Consider the following 17,700-nt stretch of genomic DNA (forward strand, 5'->3'; position numbering starts at 1 on the left):
CTGAATACCTGTTGACATCAAACCAGCGTGGATTCGGAAAGCATGACTCTTGTGAGACACAGCTGGCACTTTATTTCCACGGCGTACTGCGTACAGGGGCTCTCAAACTGATTCTGTATTTATAGAGTTAAAAAAAGGCTTCTGGTATCATTCCTCATAAGCGCCTTCCAACCACATTGCTTTCCTACGGACTACCGTCTCAGCTGTGCAACTGGATTCGTGATTTCCTGTCTGGAAGGTCACAGTTTGTAGTAACTGGCGGTACGTCACCTAGTGAAACGGCAGTGATGAGTGTGTTTCCGCAAGTAAAGTGATGTAGAACTTCCACTATTTATAATATACATAAACTATTTAGCAGACAATGACAACATTTCTCTTAAATCAGTGGCAGGTAATGCTGTCGTCTAGTAAACTACCCGCAAGAGCAAAACGAACTGTAAAATGTTCTTGAAAATATATCTTCAAGATGCAAAACGTGACAGTTGAAAATTTTTGGAAATTTCTCGTAAGGTCTTATGGTACCAAACTGCTGGGGTCATCGGTCCCGAAGCTTACGCACTACTTAATCTAATTTAAACTAACTTACACTAAGGACAACACACACACCCATGCCCGAGGGAGGACTCGAACCTATGTTGGGGAGAGCCGCGCAGACCGGGACAAGGCGCGTGAGACCGCTCGGCTACCCCGCGCTGCCTGTGACAGTTGACCCTTAATAGTACAATATGTGAGGTTCTCCTCACGATCACTAAGAAGGTTTCATCAAGCTTCAAGAAATGGATAAGTGAAAAGAAAAAAGTTTCGAATTGCCTCCACTGTTTTCACCCTTTCGTTAAACACAAACGGAACAGTGTCACAAATATTAGACTCAGTTCCGGTTTAGACTCCGTTTTCTAATGCATAAACAACATTCCTCATAACGTCAATAATGAGAAATATTCAGGCTGTCATGGCTCGAGCTATACTACAAATTTGAACAAAATAAGACCATAGTTAAATACGCTTATAGCAACATGCCATACAAAATCGCCATAAAGCATGCTGGAACATAGTATTACATCATATGTAATATTGCATAACGTTATACTTGCTAATCCTAACGCAGGAAAGTCCTCTGGTGATCATAGGCTCTAAGCCAGATGCTTCGCGATCGCATAGGCGGACGCTGGTCTGTATGAAGTGGCCGCTGACTGATGGCGCTGAAACTGGTCTGACCATGACAGACACCCACGAGACGTTTCACAAACATGTTCCCTCGTGATTTTTCCAATTACTGTCCCATTATAAAATGAACTAAACGGTCTCTGACCGTCTGTCAGCTTGATGCTCTTATCAGACGGTCGGAATATGGCTTAAAAAAGAAAGGAAAAGGATGGGTTTGATATCATAGCTTTGCGTTCACACTACATGACGTTGCCTACTAGATCACGAAAACGTTATTCACAACAACAGCTCAAGTGGAAGTTAACACTTCTCATACCGTGTGATGAGTACCCCATTGTGACAGAAACATGATTCCAACACACATTGAATTCGGTGGTTGCTTGGACTGAGGCTATCTTGTAATGACGAAGATAAGGGTTCGATTCCCGCTGGGGGTGCCAGTTTTTAACAGCCACAAAAATACCCTCTTCACCTCCAGTATCACCAAATAAAGAACGCAGGACCTTGCCGTGGTTATAAATCAACATTAAACATGTCCATTTGCTACTGACTGGAACAGATTTGGATTAGTTTTGGGTGTCAGTGCCGGAAGTCTCTGCTTGCAGAAATTCTCTCTCTAGTAAGACTTCTTACGATAGTAATGTTATTTTAGTTCACGAAGGAATCGTCATGTAAGGTCAAAGGACCTTAATTTCATATTTTAAGTGACTTTTAGATTTTGAAAATATTGGAACTGCACTTGGATTCGAGCTCTGATTCCAATTTTTCTCTGGATTTGAACCCTTCGAAATGATACTATCCCATCATGTCGTTGTTTCCTCAGGATGTCAAAATGCTCCAGATCTCTACGCACGAAACGATTCTAGCTACCAGTGAAAGGGAATTTGATAGTTGACATCTACGACAATAAGTACAGGGTTGGAGTCCCAGGCAGCACAAAGCTATTTATTGCGTTACCTCTAGCTGAACAGGTGCACATCTCGCTGCTGATGAAGAAACAATAAATATTCCATTTCTATGGAATCATTTGTATCATCGTTTCAGGTTCCAATATCACTTTATTGGTGAACATATTTAATATATGACATCTGATTGTGCTTAGTTAACAATTCATATAGGTACTGGGTTCTACTTCCCGTCCATCACTACAACTTTACTTCATGGCATTTTACACATGGGCGTTGCATTTTATTACATACCTTTAGTGGTTACTTCTCAGGGGCAATGTTAGCTTCATATTGTTCCGGTGCAGTGCTAAATATATCGTCATTTATTTCCATGTTTGTACATTGGGCCTTGTGAACTAATACTGGTGAACACTTCGCTGTTTTATTTCTCTTTAAGCCTAGTCCAGCCTCGATCACACACACAAGCTTTGTTTGATTAACAGTGGGTTTAAGTTCAGATTACGAACAAAAACACGTCATGTAATATAACGAGTGTGATAAGACTTCTGAAGTGTCACTTATTGTAATTAAGTTTAATTTACAAGCGGTTGTGACTGTCTTATCATTAATAACGTGTTTTCTAATATTTATTGTGTCGCGATATTTGTCTACATCCTGCCATAACCAACATCGTTTCGGGGTTTAGAGGACCAGCTACACGGCTATGTCATTGCATTCAGCTGTGGATCACTTTTTTTTTTTTTTTTTTTTTTTTTTTTTTTTTTTTTTTTTGCTGTCAAATGAACATCCTCGAGAACTCTGATGTTTGAAACATGCGTAATGTCTTCGCACAAGAATACTATCTTAATGCATAACAGATTCAGGTACAATTTATCACTAATCAATTGCAGATCTGATTATGGCAAAAATGGTTCACATGACTCTGAGCACTATGGGACTTAACATCTGTGGTCATCAGTCCCCTAGAACTTAGAACTACTTAAACCTAACTAACCTAGCACATCACACACATCCACGCCCGAGGCAGGATTCGAACCTGCGACCGTAGCGGTCACGCGGTTGCAGACTGAAGCGCCTAGAACCGCACGGCCCTACCAGCCGGCGATCTAATTATGTTGTGCTTTCATGCACAACAGTTAAACTCGATGAGAATCAAAGCAAGCAGCAACTGACTGATGTAGCAAGTGTAATGGCTCCAGCTTCAGGTTACACTTGATCTTCAGCATGGCTACTGGATTGCCTCAGAACAATTTTAAATTTAACTACATGCAGTAAGTTCAAAGTTTCCTATTCTATACTCCAAAAGCCTCTACAGATTGAATGGCAGAGGATATCTTGTAGCACTGCTAATCATTTTTTTCTTGTTCCACTCTCAAATGGACGAAGAAAAAATGACTGTCCATATGCTTCCGTACGAGTCCCTATTTCTCTTGTCCGTGTGGTAATAAAGCAAGATGTACACAAGTGGCAGTATAATCATTCAGTAGTCTGTCGCAAATGCCTATTTCATGAATTTTATCAATATCTTCATGCTAAAACGACGTCTTCTTCCCCCTAGGGATTCCGATTTGAGTTCACGTATCATTTCTGTAATACTGTCGTGTTGATGGACTCTACCTGTAACAAATCTAGCAGGACGCCTTCAATTTGCTTCGATTTCTTCCTTTAACTCGAGCTGGTGGGATCCTGCACACTCGGGTCAGTACTCAAGAACGGGTTGCACAAGTTTTCTGTATGCGGTCTCCTCAATAGATGTGCTAAATTTTCCCAGAATTCTCCTACTGAACGGAGTCGAACGTTAACCCGAGCTTACGTGCTCCTTCCATTTCCTGTCGCTTTGCAACGTTCTGTCTAGATTTATTACCGACGTGACTATGTAAACAGAATACCACTGTACTCGAAGATTATAGGATTGTTTTTGCTAATCATATGCATTAACTTACGTTTTTCCACATGTATATAATGCTGACCGAGGAGTGACTGTTTAGAAAACTTTGAGTGACTTAGAGATGTCATATAGGACTAATTTTTTTAAATATTCTAGATCTTTCGCTAACGTACGTCGGTGATAGTTGTTGTATTCTTCCATATCGATCGTTCTGTAGACGTAGAAATGCTTACTAACTTTTAGCTGTCGACATTTCGGCGTTCCTTTTTTAACCAATAATTCTAAAATCCCTGTTTTCGCAGGATTTTTCGATGTTTTTTATTAACCTACGGTGGGATATTTGTTCTTAATCCACTTATTCGGGCATACTTATCCAATTTGTGATTTAAAATCTCTTTAATCATTGCTCATAACTCCTGTGTGTCCATCATATTAGAACTAAATGATGTCCATTCACTATCTAAGTTGGACGTTTCTCTGCCTCGTGATGACTGGGTGTTGTGTGATGTCCTTAGGTTAGTTAGGTTTAAGTTGTTCTAAGTTCTAGGGGACTGATGACCATAGATGTTAAGTCCCATAGTGCTCAGAGCCATTTGAACCATTTTTTTAAGTTGGACGTTAACAACTGCTCTTTACAACAAAAAAGCTCTCCTAGCCATCTTGAGGGATTTATTACCTTGTGTAACCATCTTGGCTATGATATCTCGGCTACTGATTCCTGCTCCTTTACTGACACTGTTGATAACGTCAGGCCTGTTTGTGGCTACGAGGTCTAAAATACTTCCAGTGCGTGTTGGTTGTCGAACAGCTTCCTCTAGACAGTAATCAATTGATCTATGACCGAGACCAGTCAAATTGTAATTTATCTCTTATGTAACAGATTGGAATGTGCTTTATTTATATTCCAAGCTACTATGAAAATACGGGTTTCGGGCTAGTGCACGACACTGTAATTGCCTTGGCTCGCCTGTATAATCATATGAGAGACTTGCACAGATCCTGATTGTGTAACTACTGACATTGTTAAAGTAACAGCGAAAAATGCGGGTTTTCACTGATTCGCAAATAAACACTAATTTCAAATTGAATTATGATGGGATATAAGTGAGTAAAGTTGCCAGTATCTATTTACAAGAATGAATGAAAGCTGGCCGCGCGGTGTAGCCACACGGGCTTAGGCGCTTTGCCACGATGCGCGCGACTTCCCACGTTGGAGGTTCGAGTCCGGGTGTGTGTGTGTGTGAGCTGTCCTTAGCGTAAGTCAGTTTACGTTACATTAAGTAATGTGTAAGCCTATGGACCGATGACCTCCTGAATACCCATGTGCACAGTCCCATATTGATGAATGATCGACTTACAGTGCAAAAGTATATCTGCGGTTGAGACATTATAAGTTAAAGACCACTTAAATTATTTTAAATATTGTAATCAATTCGAATAATTAAATGGTTCAAATGGCTCTGAGCGGCCGAGTCATCACTCTCCTTCTTAGCGCAAACCTCGCCTCTGCGCAGAGGTCGCTAGCGAACGACTATGCGCCGGTGCTAAGCCCGAAGGTAGGCGATTCTAATCCTGGTGGTGGACCAAACGTATTAGGAAATGCGATGCGTTAAATTTCGGATCACTAGACATCGTCTAGATTAAATTCTAAATTTCTGCGCGTTGTCTCATGTAGCGAGGCCGGCCAAAGTGGCCGTGCGGTTCTAGGCGCTACAGTCTGGAACCGCGAGACCGCTACGGTCGCAGGTTCGAATCCTGCCTCGGGCATGGATGTGTGTGATGTCCTTAGGTTAGTTAGGTTTAACTAGTTCTAAGTTCTAGGTGACTAATGACCTCAGAAGTTGAGTCCCATAGTGCTCAGAGCCATTTCATGTAGCGAGGACATGTGACACTTCAGATGATGATCTGCCCGGCAGGCCCGTTGCAGATATTTAAGAGGAGTAAGTTATGTGCTGACCCCGGACTTCACGTTCTCCCTCTCTAATCATCATGGAACAGATTCATGGCGCCACACTGTGCACATCTGTTACAGTTATGTACACTTAACAGGTATTCCTAAGACACAACTTCCAAACGCCGTGTGGAATGAGGCCATGTGTGCGGATGAAGAAAAACTTACTATTAGGCGCCTGAAAAAGCTTCCTTGCTCATTCAGCCGACAATATCATATGGCCCTTTATTTCCTGAGTCCAAAACTGCCTACTGCCGTGCAAACTGAGCCAGTAACGACTGAACACAAAAGACAATCAGCAGAAGACATTGAAGCCGCCTGAGACGGACTCTAAATTTCCTCTGTGGCATCCACACCATTTAAAGTTTCAATCATTTTAAATCTCTAATTTCATCAAATTATTAATGGTATTGTCACAGACTTGTCATTTAACTTGTAACATACGATGGAACCTCAACAATAGCGAAGGAGCAAAATAGTAAAAAGTGTGTTCAGAATTTGTGGGTGTATACATGGAAAGTTTTTTGTAACTAAAATTGCATATTATACTCACGCATCCTTAGGTCAGCAAAATTTGATCTGCATTCCATTGCTAACTGCAGTGAACACAATAAAGAGATTTACTTTACTTTGCTTACTTCTATTGATTATCCCATATGAAACAACAGACAGAAGTAATTTTACAATTATAAATAAGTTATTCATTCTAAAAAAGATGCAAAACAGTATATGTACTATGTCTCAAGTATCTTTAAGAAATGTGTTTGACTAACAAGGCGCATGACACGCTAAAACCAAAGGGTTTCACAGAACATTTACTCTCTGATGAAGCATTTCGTGTGATTCGTTAGAAGCTTAATTACAGCAGTTGGTTTCATGAACGCAGCATATGTAGGATTGTCAGAAACAGTCTGAAAAGCTTGTAATGGTATTCCAGGATAGGTTATGCTGAGAAATAACTGTTCAGAAAAAAAATTCGGAGCATTGCACCATTTCCGAGTTAATGAGCATTGAAGTTTGTCAATCTGGCTGTTGGCCAGAGACTGTCGCCAGACGTGTTCTTCGTTTGGTTTCCTATAACCGAACAAGAGAGCGTCACAAAACTGACCATGGGGTGGTAGAAAGGATCGAACCCGAAGGCTGAGCAATCTCCTGCTTAATCATCTACGCTGTGACAACAACTGACACTAATTATTTCTTGCATGTCGCTTGAATTTGCACACGCAACGGCCTGATTGACTAACTTCAGTGTTAATTAATTCGGAAACAGCGCAACGTATCGGAATTTTTCTGAACAATTATTTCTCAGCATAGCCTACCCTTACAAGCTTTTCATACTATTTCTCTGTATAAAGTACATTCATTCCTCACGACGCAAAGTGACTTCGGTAACAAAGGATGCAAATAATGCTACATAGAAATGTTTAACATATTTTAGATGAGAATATATATAGTTTGGAGAACTGCGATCCTGTTCTAAACAGGTCTACACGTTACACATTATTTTATCACGAACGTGGCCCGCGGAATGCGAAAATAACTAACCAACGAACAAACTCTTCAAGGCTTCCCAAGGAAATTTTTGAAATGTATTTGTTGTTTTCGCAGGAATATGTGGACGAAGCTGATACCTATGGGATCAGAAGACCAGTACAACGCAATGCTTGGCATTGAGAGTGCCACTCCTTTGGACGCCGGTTGGTACACGTGCCAAGTCGTCGACTTGGAGGTGCAACAGTGCAAGTCTGTATACGTCGAGGTGCTGTCTCAGCCACAAGTCAAGATCTCCCCAATGAGCGTAACGGTGGAACGGGTGAGTGTTAAACCTGGTTGGGATTTCATAAATTTTTTCCTGTCGCTGTTTCAATATGCAGGCTGTTTTAAAGTCTTTGCATCATACGCCTATGGGTGATAGATCACGTCTTGAGGAACAACTTTTGTTCACACCGAGAGAGGGGACGCAGTGGTTAGTATATTGGACTCCCATTCGGGAGGACGACGGTTCAAATCCGCGTCCGGCCATCAAGATTTAGGTTTTCCGTTATTTTCCTGAATCGCTTCAGAAAAATGCCAGGATGGTTCCTTCGAAAGGGCACGGCCAGTTTCCTTCCCCATCATTCCCCAATGAGAGTTTGTGTTCCATCTCTAATGACCTCGTTGTCGACGGGACGTTAAACACTACTCTCATCCAACTCCACCGCCACACCCACCCCCTTCTGTTACATCTTCGCTGACGCTTCCCGGCGACGCTAGACGTCTTTTTACTGAATTCCCCGGTCCTGGGACGACGAGGTTCACCTTACTGGCGGTGTCTACTAACCAGGTGTGATGCATCAGCGTACTACCTACACAGTAAATTCCTAGAGTGATTTTCAACAACAAAAAAACCTAAGCGAAGAAATATATTTTAGAAGTGTATCAGGAAGTTTCATTTTACTTAGTCTACGCCCTTTTCACGCGTAGCAGACGACTGGAATATTGGCATACACACGTAGCAGACTGTCTACACCCTGCCGTCTCTCAGGGACATACTCAACAATAAGAGGGCTAGCGACGCCAGGAAGCGTAAGCAAGCGTTTTGTCTCTAACAGTGACGTGATCTGTCACTACTGAACGTTTGATGCAAAGCTTTTGAGACACCCCGTGTACACAAACATTTAGAATGTTATTTTCTTATGTTTCAAAAATGTATCCGTGCCTTAAGAGCATATGTTGTCGTTGTTGTGGTCTTCAGTCCTGAGACTGGTTTGATGCAGCTCTCCATGCTAATATATCCTGTGCAAGCTTCTTCATCTCCCAGTACCTACTGCATCCTACATCCTTCTGAATCTGCTTAGTGTATTCATCTCTTGGTCTCCCTCTAAGATTTTTACCCTCCACGCTGCCCTCCAATACTAAACTGGTGATCCCTTGATGCCTCAGAACATGTCCTACCAAACGATCCTTTCTTCTAGTCAAGTTGTGCCACTAACTTCTCTTCTCCCCAATCCTATTCAATACTTCCTCATTAGTTATGTGATCTACCCATCTAATCTTCAGCATTCTTCTGTAGCACCACCTTTCAAAACCTTCTATTCTCTTCTTGTCCAAACTATTTATCGTCCATGTTTCACTTCCATACATGGCTACGCTCCATACAAATACTTTCAGTAACGACCTCCTTACACTTAAATCTATACTCGATGTTAACAAATTTCTCTTCTTCAGAAACGCTTTCCTTGCCATTGCCAGTCTACATTTTATATCCTCTCTACTTCGACCATCATCAGTTATTTTGCTCCCCAAATAGCAAAATTCCTTTACTACTTTAAGTGTCTCATTTCCCAATCTAATTCCCTCAGCATCACCCGACTTAATTCGACTACATTCCATTATCTTCGTTCTGCTTTTGTTGATGTTCATTTTATACCCTCCTTTCAAGACACTATCCATTCAATTCAACTGCTCTTCCAAGTCCTTTGCTGTCTATGACAGAATTACAATGTCATCGGCGAACCTCAAAGTTTTTATTTCTTCTCCATGGATTTTAATACCTACTCCGAATTTTTCTTTTGTATCCTTCACTGCTTGCTCAATATACAGATTGAATAACATCGGGGAGAGACTACCACCCTGTCTCACTCCCTTCCCAACCACTGCTTCCCTTTCATGCCCCTTGACTCTTATAACTGCCATCTGGTTTCTGTACAAATTGTAAATAGCCTTTCGCTCCCTGTATTTTACCCTTGTCACCTTCAGAATTTGAAAGAGCGTATTCCAGTCAACATTGTCAAAAGCTTTCTCTAAGTCTACAAATGCTATAAACGTAGGTTTGCCTTTCCTTAATCTAGCTTCTAACATAAGTCGTAGGGTCAGTATTGCCTCACGTGTTCCGACATTTCTACGGAATCCAAACTGATCTTCCCTGATGTCGGCTTATACTAGTTTTCCCATTCGTCTGTAAAGAATACGCGTTAGTATTTTGCAGCCGTGACTTATTAAACTGATAGTTCGGTAATTTTCACATTTGTCAACACCTGCTTTCTTTGGGATTGGAATTATTATATTCTTCTTGAAGTCTGAGGGTATTTCGCCTGTTTCATCCATCTTGCTCACCAGATGGTAGAGTTTCGTCAGGACTGGCTCTCCCAAGACTGTCAGTAGTTCTAATGGAATGTTGTCTACTCCCGGGGCCTTGCTTAGACTCAGGTCTTTCAGTGCTCTGTCAAACTCTCCACGCAGTATTATATCTCTCATTTCATCTTCATCTACATCCTCTTCCATTTCCATAATATTGTCCTCAAGTACATCGCCCTTGTATAGACCCTCTATATACTCCTTCCACATTTCTGCTTTCCCTTCTTTGCTTAGAACTGGGTTTCCATCTGAGCTTTTGATATTCATACAAGTCGGTCTCTTTTCTCTGAAGGTCTCTTTAATTTTCCTGTAGGCTGTATCTATCATACCCCTAGTGAGATAAGCCTCTACATCCTTACATTTGTCCTCTATCCATGCCTGCTTAGCCATTTTGCACTTCCTGTCGATCTCATTTTTGAGACGTTTGTATTCCTTTTTGCCTGTTTCATTTACTGCATTTTTATATTTTCTCCTTTCATCAATTAAATTCAGTATTTCTTCTGTCACCCAAGGATTTCTACTAGCCCTCGTTTTTTTGCCTACTTGATCCTCTGCTGCCTTCACTACTTCATCCCTCAGAGCTACCCATTCTTCTTCTACTGTACTTCTTTCCCCCACTACTGTCAATTGTTCCCTTATGCTTTCCCTGAAACTCTTTACAACCTCTGGTTTAATCAGTTTATCCAGGTCCCATCTCCTTAAATTCCCACCTTTTTGCAGTTTCTTCAGTTTTAATCTACAGATCATAACCAATAGATTGTAGTCAGAATCCACATCTGCCCCTGGAAATGTCTTACAATTTAAAACCTGGTTCCAAAATCTCTGTCTTACCATTATATAATCTATCTGAAACCTGTCAGTATCTCCAGGCTTCTTCCATGTATACAACATTCTTTCATGATTCTTGAACCAAGAGCATATAGAATCGATGAAATTTAAGATATTTTTCAATTATGGCATTTTCGTGTAGAAGCTTTTCAAAGGTGCTGCCCGTAGCTGAATAAATATCGGCATTATTTTAGCAGTTATTTCCTTTGCACTGAAAGACAAACTGCAAATCCACAAGACAGAGAAGAATTTCTGTTAAAAGAAATTAAATAGCCACGAAAATTAATATTTTCGAGATACTTGTTTTGGGATTATTTCTCTACACATTTTCAGTTTCATTGAAGGTTTCCAATCTGTCGATGATCTTGTCACTCCAAAAGCAATATGCCGGATACGTGTAAGATTGACATGAAATATGTTAAAGCATTTGATAGCTTGCGTCGTTCTTTCCTTAGCCCAAAAACTGATTCTACCGTCCCTTATTGAATGCGCACACCATGGCGCTATTCTTTACTGCTCCTTCGCTTTCTTCTGTAGAGCACAGCAACTGTTAACTTAATCCACACTATTCCAAACACCAGTTTGGGTGGACCTCGACATGTTATGTGTAGTTATCCTCCTCAACAGATATATACTAGACCTACAGCTATAACGTCCTCCTTAGAGTCAGTGTATTACAAGGTTGTCGCAAAAGTAAATTCCGATAGGTCGCGAAATGGAAACCACAGAGAAAATCAGAATTTTTTATTTGCGATCGTTAGCTACACCTTCCAGGTACTTCTCTGCATAGTAGCTGTTCCGTCTTAGACATTTGTCGTGCCGTTGTGCCAACTTTCCAATACCCTAATCGTAGAAAACAGCTACGTGTCCTTGATGCCAATTCTCAACGCTGGTCTGCAGCTCGATTTCTGTGCCAAAATGTCTTCATAGCCAGCGGCTCATGTGAACAAAGATGAAAGTCAGAGAGAGAGAGAGCAACGTTCGGGCTGTATTGTGGGTGATCATACACTTCCCATCGAAAACGTTGCACGAGCGTATCCAATGCCCCTGAAGCGTGCGGCTGAGAATTATCATGAAGAAGGAAATGCATGACAGTTATGTTATGTCTGGTTACATGAAATCAGGCGATATATATTTAGAAGCACCCATACCTGGCGGATGACGCTCGTTTGTGAGCATCTTTACGTGCTCACTGTGCCCTCAGAGCTGCAAAGTGCGACGTCACACGATCGACGGGAATACATGTGACGCTGCCTAAAATACCTGTGTAGAGCTTCATCGGATTTTTTTCTGTGGTTTCCATTTTGCGAGCGATCATAATTTACTTTCTGGACACCCCTCATACTTCTCATTGCATTACTCTATACACTAATGTGAAACGTTCTTAATTACTGCATCCTCTTACCGAACTGAACACTACACAAAATGTTCTTGGCACTTACCTTTACAAAATGTATAAAACTGTTATTTGACTGGTCGTAGTCAAGCATTTCTTTCCCCTCGGCCAGTGAAAAGTCATTTCTGCGCTGTTATATACACATACAGTTTTTTCTGCAATCGTCATTCTTCCAGCAAATCTCTTCACATTCTCATAATTATAAGAAAGCGTTAGCATGTCTAGATTGTTTTATTAGTTTAGATGTTTAGATGTTTAAATGTTTTATTAGTCTGAACCACAGAATTTATAAATCACTGCTGGACATCACTGAAACGGCGAAACCATGAATAGGAAGTGCAACAGTCCTCAAATTGGCATGAAGTGTACTGATCCTTAGATAAGCAAATGTTTAACAGTTCAGCACTACTGCAAAGAGTAGGTAGGAGTAATGCCATCTACGAGAGCGTGCTGGAAAGTAACACCTCCGAATTTTGTACAACTTTATTATTTAGGTCTACATATTTATTTATCAACATAATAACCCTGGTGATGAACAAACATCTCCCAACGAGACACCAGTTCGTTCATACTGTCACTTTAGATTGTTTGTTGATGGAGCCACAATCTCACCTCAGACTGCACCGCTTCATCGTTATCAAATTGAATCCCCGAAGGCGTTCTTTAAGTTTAGGAAACAGATGAAAATCGAAAGGGCCAAGTGGGGGGAGATATGTAGGATGATCGATGGCAATGAACAGAAGGCGTCGGAATGTTGCATATGTCGCGGCGCCCGTGTGTGGTCTGTCATTGTCATGCTGAACAAGCCAGCGCTCCATCTTTTTTCTGCTGTTAGAAAATCGATTACAGCATTCTGTTTCTCACGCACCGACATAGTTACATTACACACTGCCATGTTATACGCTGCAATTCGAAGCTGTCTGCAGCAGAGGGCCGAAAATATGTAGACATTAAAAATAACAGGGTAAAAGGTTAATAACGTTTGTTTTATTTGAAAAAGCTTTAAGAGTCTTCATATAAGAAATCCTGAGGCATTGCTTTTCAGCGCGCCCTCGTACAATCTGAATACAGGAGAAGATTACGCAGTGGGGTTTTCATTTTGAAATAGCATTTGAATACTGGTCGTTTGTAAGACGATTTTGTTATGCCTCGCATAAGGAGAAACGTCTGCCATCACGTATCAGAACTCAACAGCAGCGGCAACATGGCCTGTCAAGATTGCAGTTTGTTGTTTCACGATATTCGATTGTCATACGAATATGGAATCGATGGGTTGAAGTGGTCCATACTCGGAGCCTACAGGGTTTCAGCAGCCATTCGGCACTACAACTAGAGCAGACACACAGATTGTTCGCTCGGCTGTGTTGGATCCTGCAGCCACGTCTCGTACCTTGGGCCGGTATTTGGGCTAGCTTGCAGCGAAGCAAGTGTCTACGTAGTCAGTGAGGCAACGTCTGAAGCGCCACGGACTGTCAGCACAGTGCCTATGATGCAGCTTCCATTGATGTGGCAGCAGAGAGAGGCACACCGGTAGTCTGGTATCATAAGTCGCCTCTGGCATTGGGAAGCTGGCAACGGAATTACAGGTTTCAGTCCGACGCCTACAGCGGTCGTGCGGAATTCGGCAGACGCAGTGGTGCATGCCCGCTGAGCTAAGCGTCCAGCGCATCTGGACTGTGAGCGCTTCCTGCGACGCTGTATAGGACCCCGCTTGCACTTGGAGCCTCTTCGCTGTGAGACCATCGTTTGTGCTTACTACAGCGAGCCTCTTCCTTGTTGACATCGTGAAACCTCGACTCTGTTTCTTGCTGCATTATTTGTAATGTGTCTTCGTACGCTTGGAGTAACACTGTGTGAGAAGTCGTGCCCAGTACTTTAGTTTGGCTTATAAATGTCTACTGTTCAGACGAGTCCTAGTTCTGTGTACAGCATCACGACAGACGTATCCATGTACAGAGTCTGCGACGAGAATAATCGTCTTTGAATTGTAATCGTCGTCGTCATAATGGTGTATTGATGTGAAATATGGCAGGGCACACAAGATGCTAATCTCTGGTTCGCATAGTCTGTAATTCGGACAGCAGTTGTTACAATTCTGCCGTGTTAACGACGGTGCCTGAGGCCTACCTTCGAGATCCCTGTAACGTTACCTTTCAACAAGACAACGCAAGACAGCATGTCGCACGTGTTGTTCCTGACCTACCTCGATACAAAAGGTGTTCCATAGTTTCTCTGGCCACGCATTAGCGTCGTTGTGTCCGTGTCTGTAGGAAGGAGGAATCGTGGCGCTCTTCTGCTCGATCTGAAAATTTGTGCAATAGTCACTTTCATGGGAGAACGGTACTATATTCAGATGTATTTCGCGTCGAAATGGCAGTTATTAAGATAACCGATCGTGGAATAGAAAAGCACTTACAGTCGCTTAGTAGTGGAAAAGCATCAGGACCAGGCGAGATACGTGTAAAATTCTACAAAGATCATGCGAAAGAACTGGCTACCCTTTCGGAGTAGTTTATCGTAAACTGCTAGAGCAATGAGAGGTACCTAGCAACTACAAAAAAGCGTCAGTCATTCCCCGTTTAAAGATGGAGCGTAGAACAGAAGCAAATAATTATTGGCCTACATCGTTGACGTCAGTCTGTTGTAGAATTATAGAACATGTTTTGTGCTTAAGAATTACGACGTTTCTGGAGAACGAAAATCTGCTCTCTGAAAATCAACATGGATTTCGCGAACAGAGATCTTGTGAAGCTCAGATCGCTCTGTCCCTCCATGATTGATGCTGTGTTCTTTGACCTCGGGAGGGTATTTGACGCCGCAGGCTCTGGCCGTTGACCCTGAACATAAATAAATGTAACAAAATGCGCATACATAGGAAATGGAAACCACTGCTTTACAAATACACTGTTGATGTCTAGTAGTAACTATCCATAGCAACATTAAGCGGCATGACCATGTGAAACAAATAGTAGGAAAAGCAGATGCCAGACAGAGATTCATAGGTAGAATCTTAAGGGAATGTAAATCATCAACAGAGGAAGCAGCTTACAAGGCGCTTAATCGAGCAGTTCTTGAGTATCGATCATCAATTTGAAATCCCTACCAGGTAGGACCGCTAGAAGAGAGGGGAGATCCACAGAAGAGCGGCCCCCTTTTGTCACGGGCTCATTTAGTCAGCGCGGAGATGCTCAACAAAATCCAGTGGCACACGTTTCGAGTCAGATGTTGTGCGTCGTGGAGAGGTTTACTATATGAATTTCGAGAGAGCACTTTCCGGGAAGAGACTGACAATATTTTACTTCCTCCCACACACATCTTGCAAAATGACCACGACTAGAAAATTCGAAACATTAAAGCTACTATAGAAGCTTACGGACAATCATTCTTCCCACGCGTCATTCGCGAGTGGAGCAGGATAGGGGGGATCATTTAGTAGTATTAGAAGTATCCTCCATCACACACCGTTAGCTAGCTCGCGCAATATGATGTAGATGTATGAATTTAATCTGTCCATGGAGAGAGGCTAATAGGTGGCGCAGCGAAGTGGAAAACTCTTTCAGTCGTTTTGTATCCTGTTGAAACATTGACGGTCAGCAAGTTGATAGTCTAACATGAAAATAAATTCTTTTTTCTTTCCTCCAAACACGAAAATATACACGGATCCATGTTAGACAAAATTTAATGGCAAACAATACTGAAGTGTTGAGTGCAACTGACAAGGGATTTCAGATCGATTCCGTATTTCTGGATTTCCGGAAGGATTTTGACACTGTACCACACAAGCGACTAGTAGTGAAATTGCGTGCTTATGGAATATCGTCTCAGTTATGTGACTGGATTGATGATTTCCTGTCAGAGAGGTCACAGTTCGTAGTAATTCACGAAAAGTCATCGAGTAAAACAGAAGTGATTTCTGACGATCCCCAAGGTAGTGTTATAGGCCCTTTGCTGTTCCTTATCTATATAAACGATTTGGGACCCATTCTGAGCAGCCGTCTTCGGTTGTTTACAGATGACGCTGTCGTTTATCGACTAATAAAGTCATCAGAAGATCAAAACAAACTGCAAAACGATTTAGAAAAAATATCTGAATGGTGCAAAAGTGGCAGTTGACGCTGAATACCGAAAAGTGTGAGGCCATCCAGATGAGAGCTAAAAGGAACTCGTTAATCTTCGGTTACACGATAATTTAGTCTAATCTAAAGGCCGTAAATTCGACTAAATACCTAGGTATTACAATTACGAACAACTTAAATTGGAAGGAACACATAGAAAATGTTGTGGGGAAGGCTAACCAAAGATTGCGTTTTATTGGCAGGACACTTAGAAAATGTAACAGGACTACTAAGGAGACTGCCTACACTACGCTTGTCCGTCCTCTTTTAGAATACTATTGCCCGGTGTGGGAGCCTTACCAGATAGGACTGACGGAGTACATCGAAAAAGTTCAAACAAATGCAGCACATTTTGTATTATCGCGAAATATGGGAGACAATGTCACAGAAATGATACAGGATTTGGGCTGGAAATCGTTAAAAGAAAGGCGTTTTTCGTTGTGACGGAATCTTCTCACGAAATTCCAGTCACCAACTTTCTCCTCCGAATGCGAAAATATTTTGTTGACACCGACCTACATAGGGAGCAACTATCACCACGATAAAATAAAGGAAATCAGAGCTCCTACGGAATGATATAGGTGTTCATTCTTTCCGCGCGCTATACGAGATTTGAGTAATGGAGAATTGTGAAGGTGGTTCGATGAGCCCTTTGCCAGACACTTAAATGTGATTTTCAGAGTATCCATGTAGATGTAGATGTAGATGTAGATGAAGGATACTGCATTCACTTTACAGATGCCCAGATGATTGGCAAAAATTTGAGAATGAAAAGGCTGCTACAAAGAATCAGAGAACTGCTGGCGGATGAGATCAGTGTCAGGCACTACAGGAGCAAGCTCTCAGTACGCGCCATAAGGCACCGCAGCTGTGAGATCGCCACTAATTGTGTACACTCTTTCCGATGTAGCCACTGCCTAACCAGTCCCCATAACGTAGTAATTTTTATTACTTTAAATCTAGAAACAGCCATTTGAGATACATTTGTGAAAGTACTTCGGGTCAAGGTTGATAGATTATTTATATAGCAATAAATTGCTGACTATATTCTATTTAGAACTTATTTTTCCTATAGAAAGGAAATATTAATGTCTAATACCTTACACCATGCTTCCCAATGTAAACGTTTATTTGTAGAATATATATAATCAGATACGCGGGAATCAAGTGCAAAAACCGTTGCTTAGTCTCGTGTGATCCATTACAATCAGGAAGCCAGCGAAAAAGTCCCAAAATTTACACTAAAATTAATACTCACACCAAAATTTTCCTCACAGCTATAGGCACAATAACCAGCCAGTTACTCTGTCTGATCCATCCTGTCTTGCGCACTT

General features: G+C 41.7%; 1 protein-coding gene across 1 annotated transcript in view; it reads left to right on the top strand.

Moving 5' to 3' along the window:
- The window catches only part of LOC126249390 (adhesion G protein-coupled receptor L4), a 346,296-nt gene that overhangs the window by 37,485 nt on the left and 291,111 nt on the right, over positions 1-17,700 (top strand). Inside the window, exon 3 of the mRNA XM_049951043.1 lies at positions 7,520-7,724. Within this exon, the coding sequence (XP_049807000.1) occupies positions 7,520-7,724 (205 nt within the window). The remainder of the gene's footprint in view (positions 1-7,519; positions 7,725-17,700) is intronic.

This window comes from Schistocerca nitens, chromosome 3, assembly GCF_023898315.1.
Source record: "Schistocerca nitens isolate TAMUIC-IGC-003100 chromosome 3, iqSchNite1.1, whole genome shotgun sequence".
NCBI classification, from domain to species: domain Eukaryota; kingdom Metazoa; phylum Arthropoda; class Insecta; order Orthoptera; family Acrididae; genus Schistocerca; species Schistocerca nitens.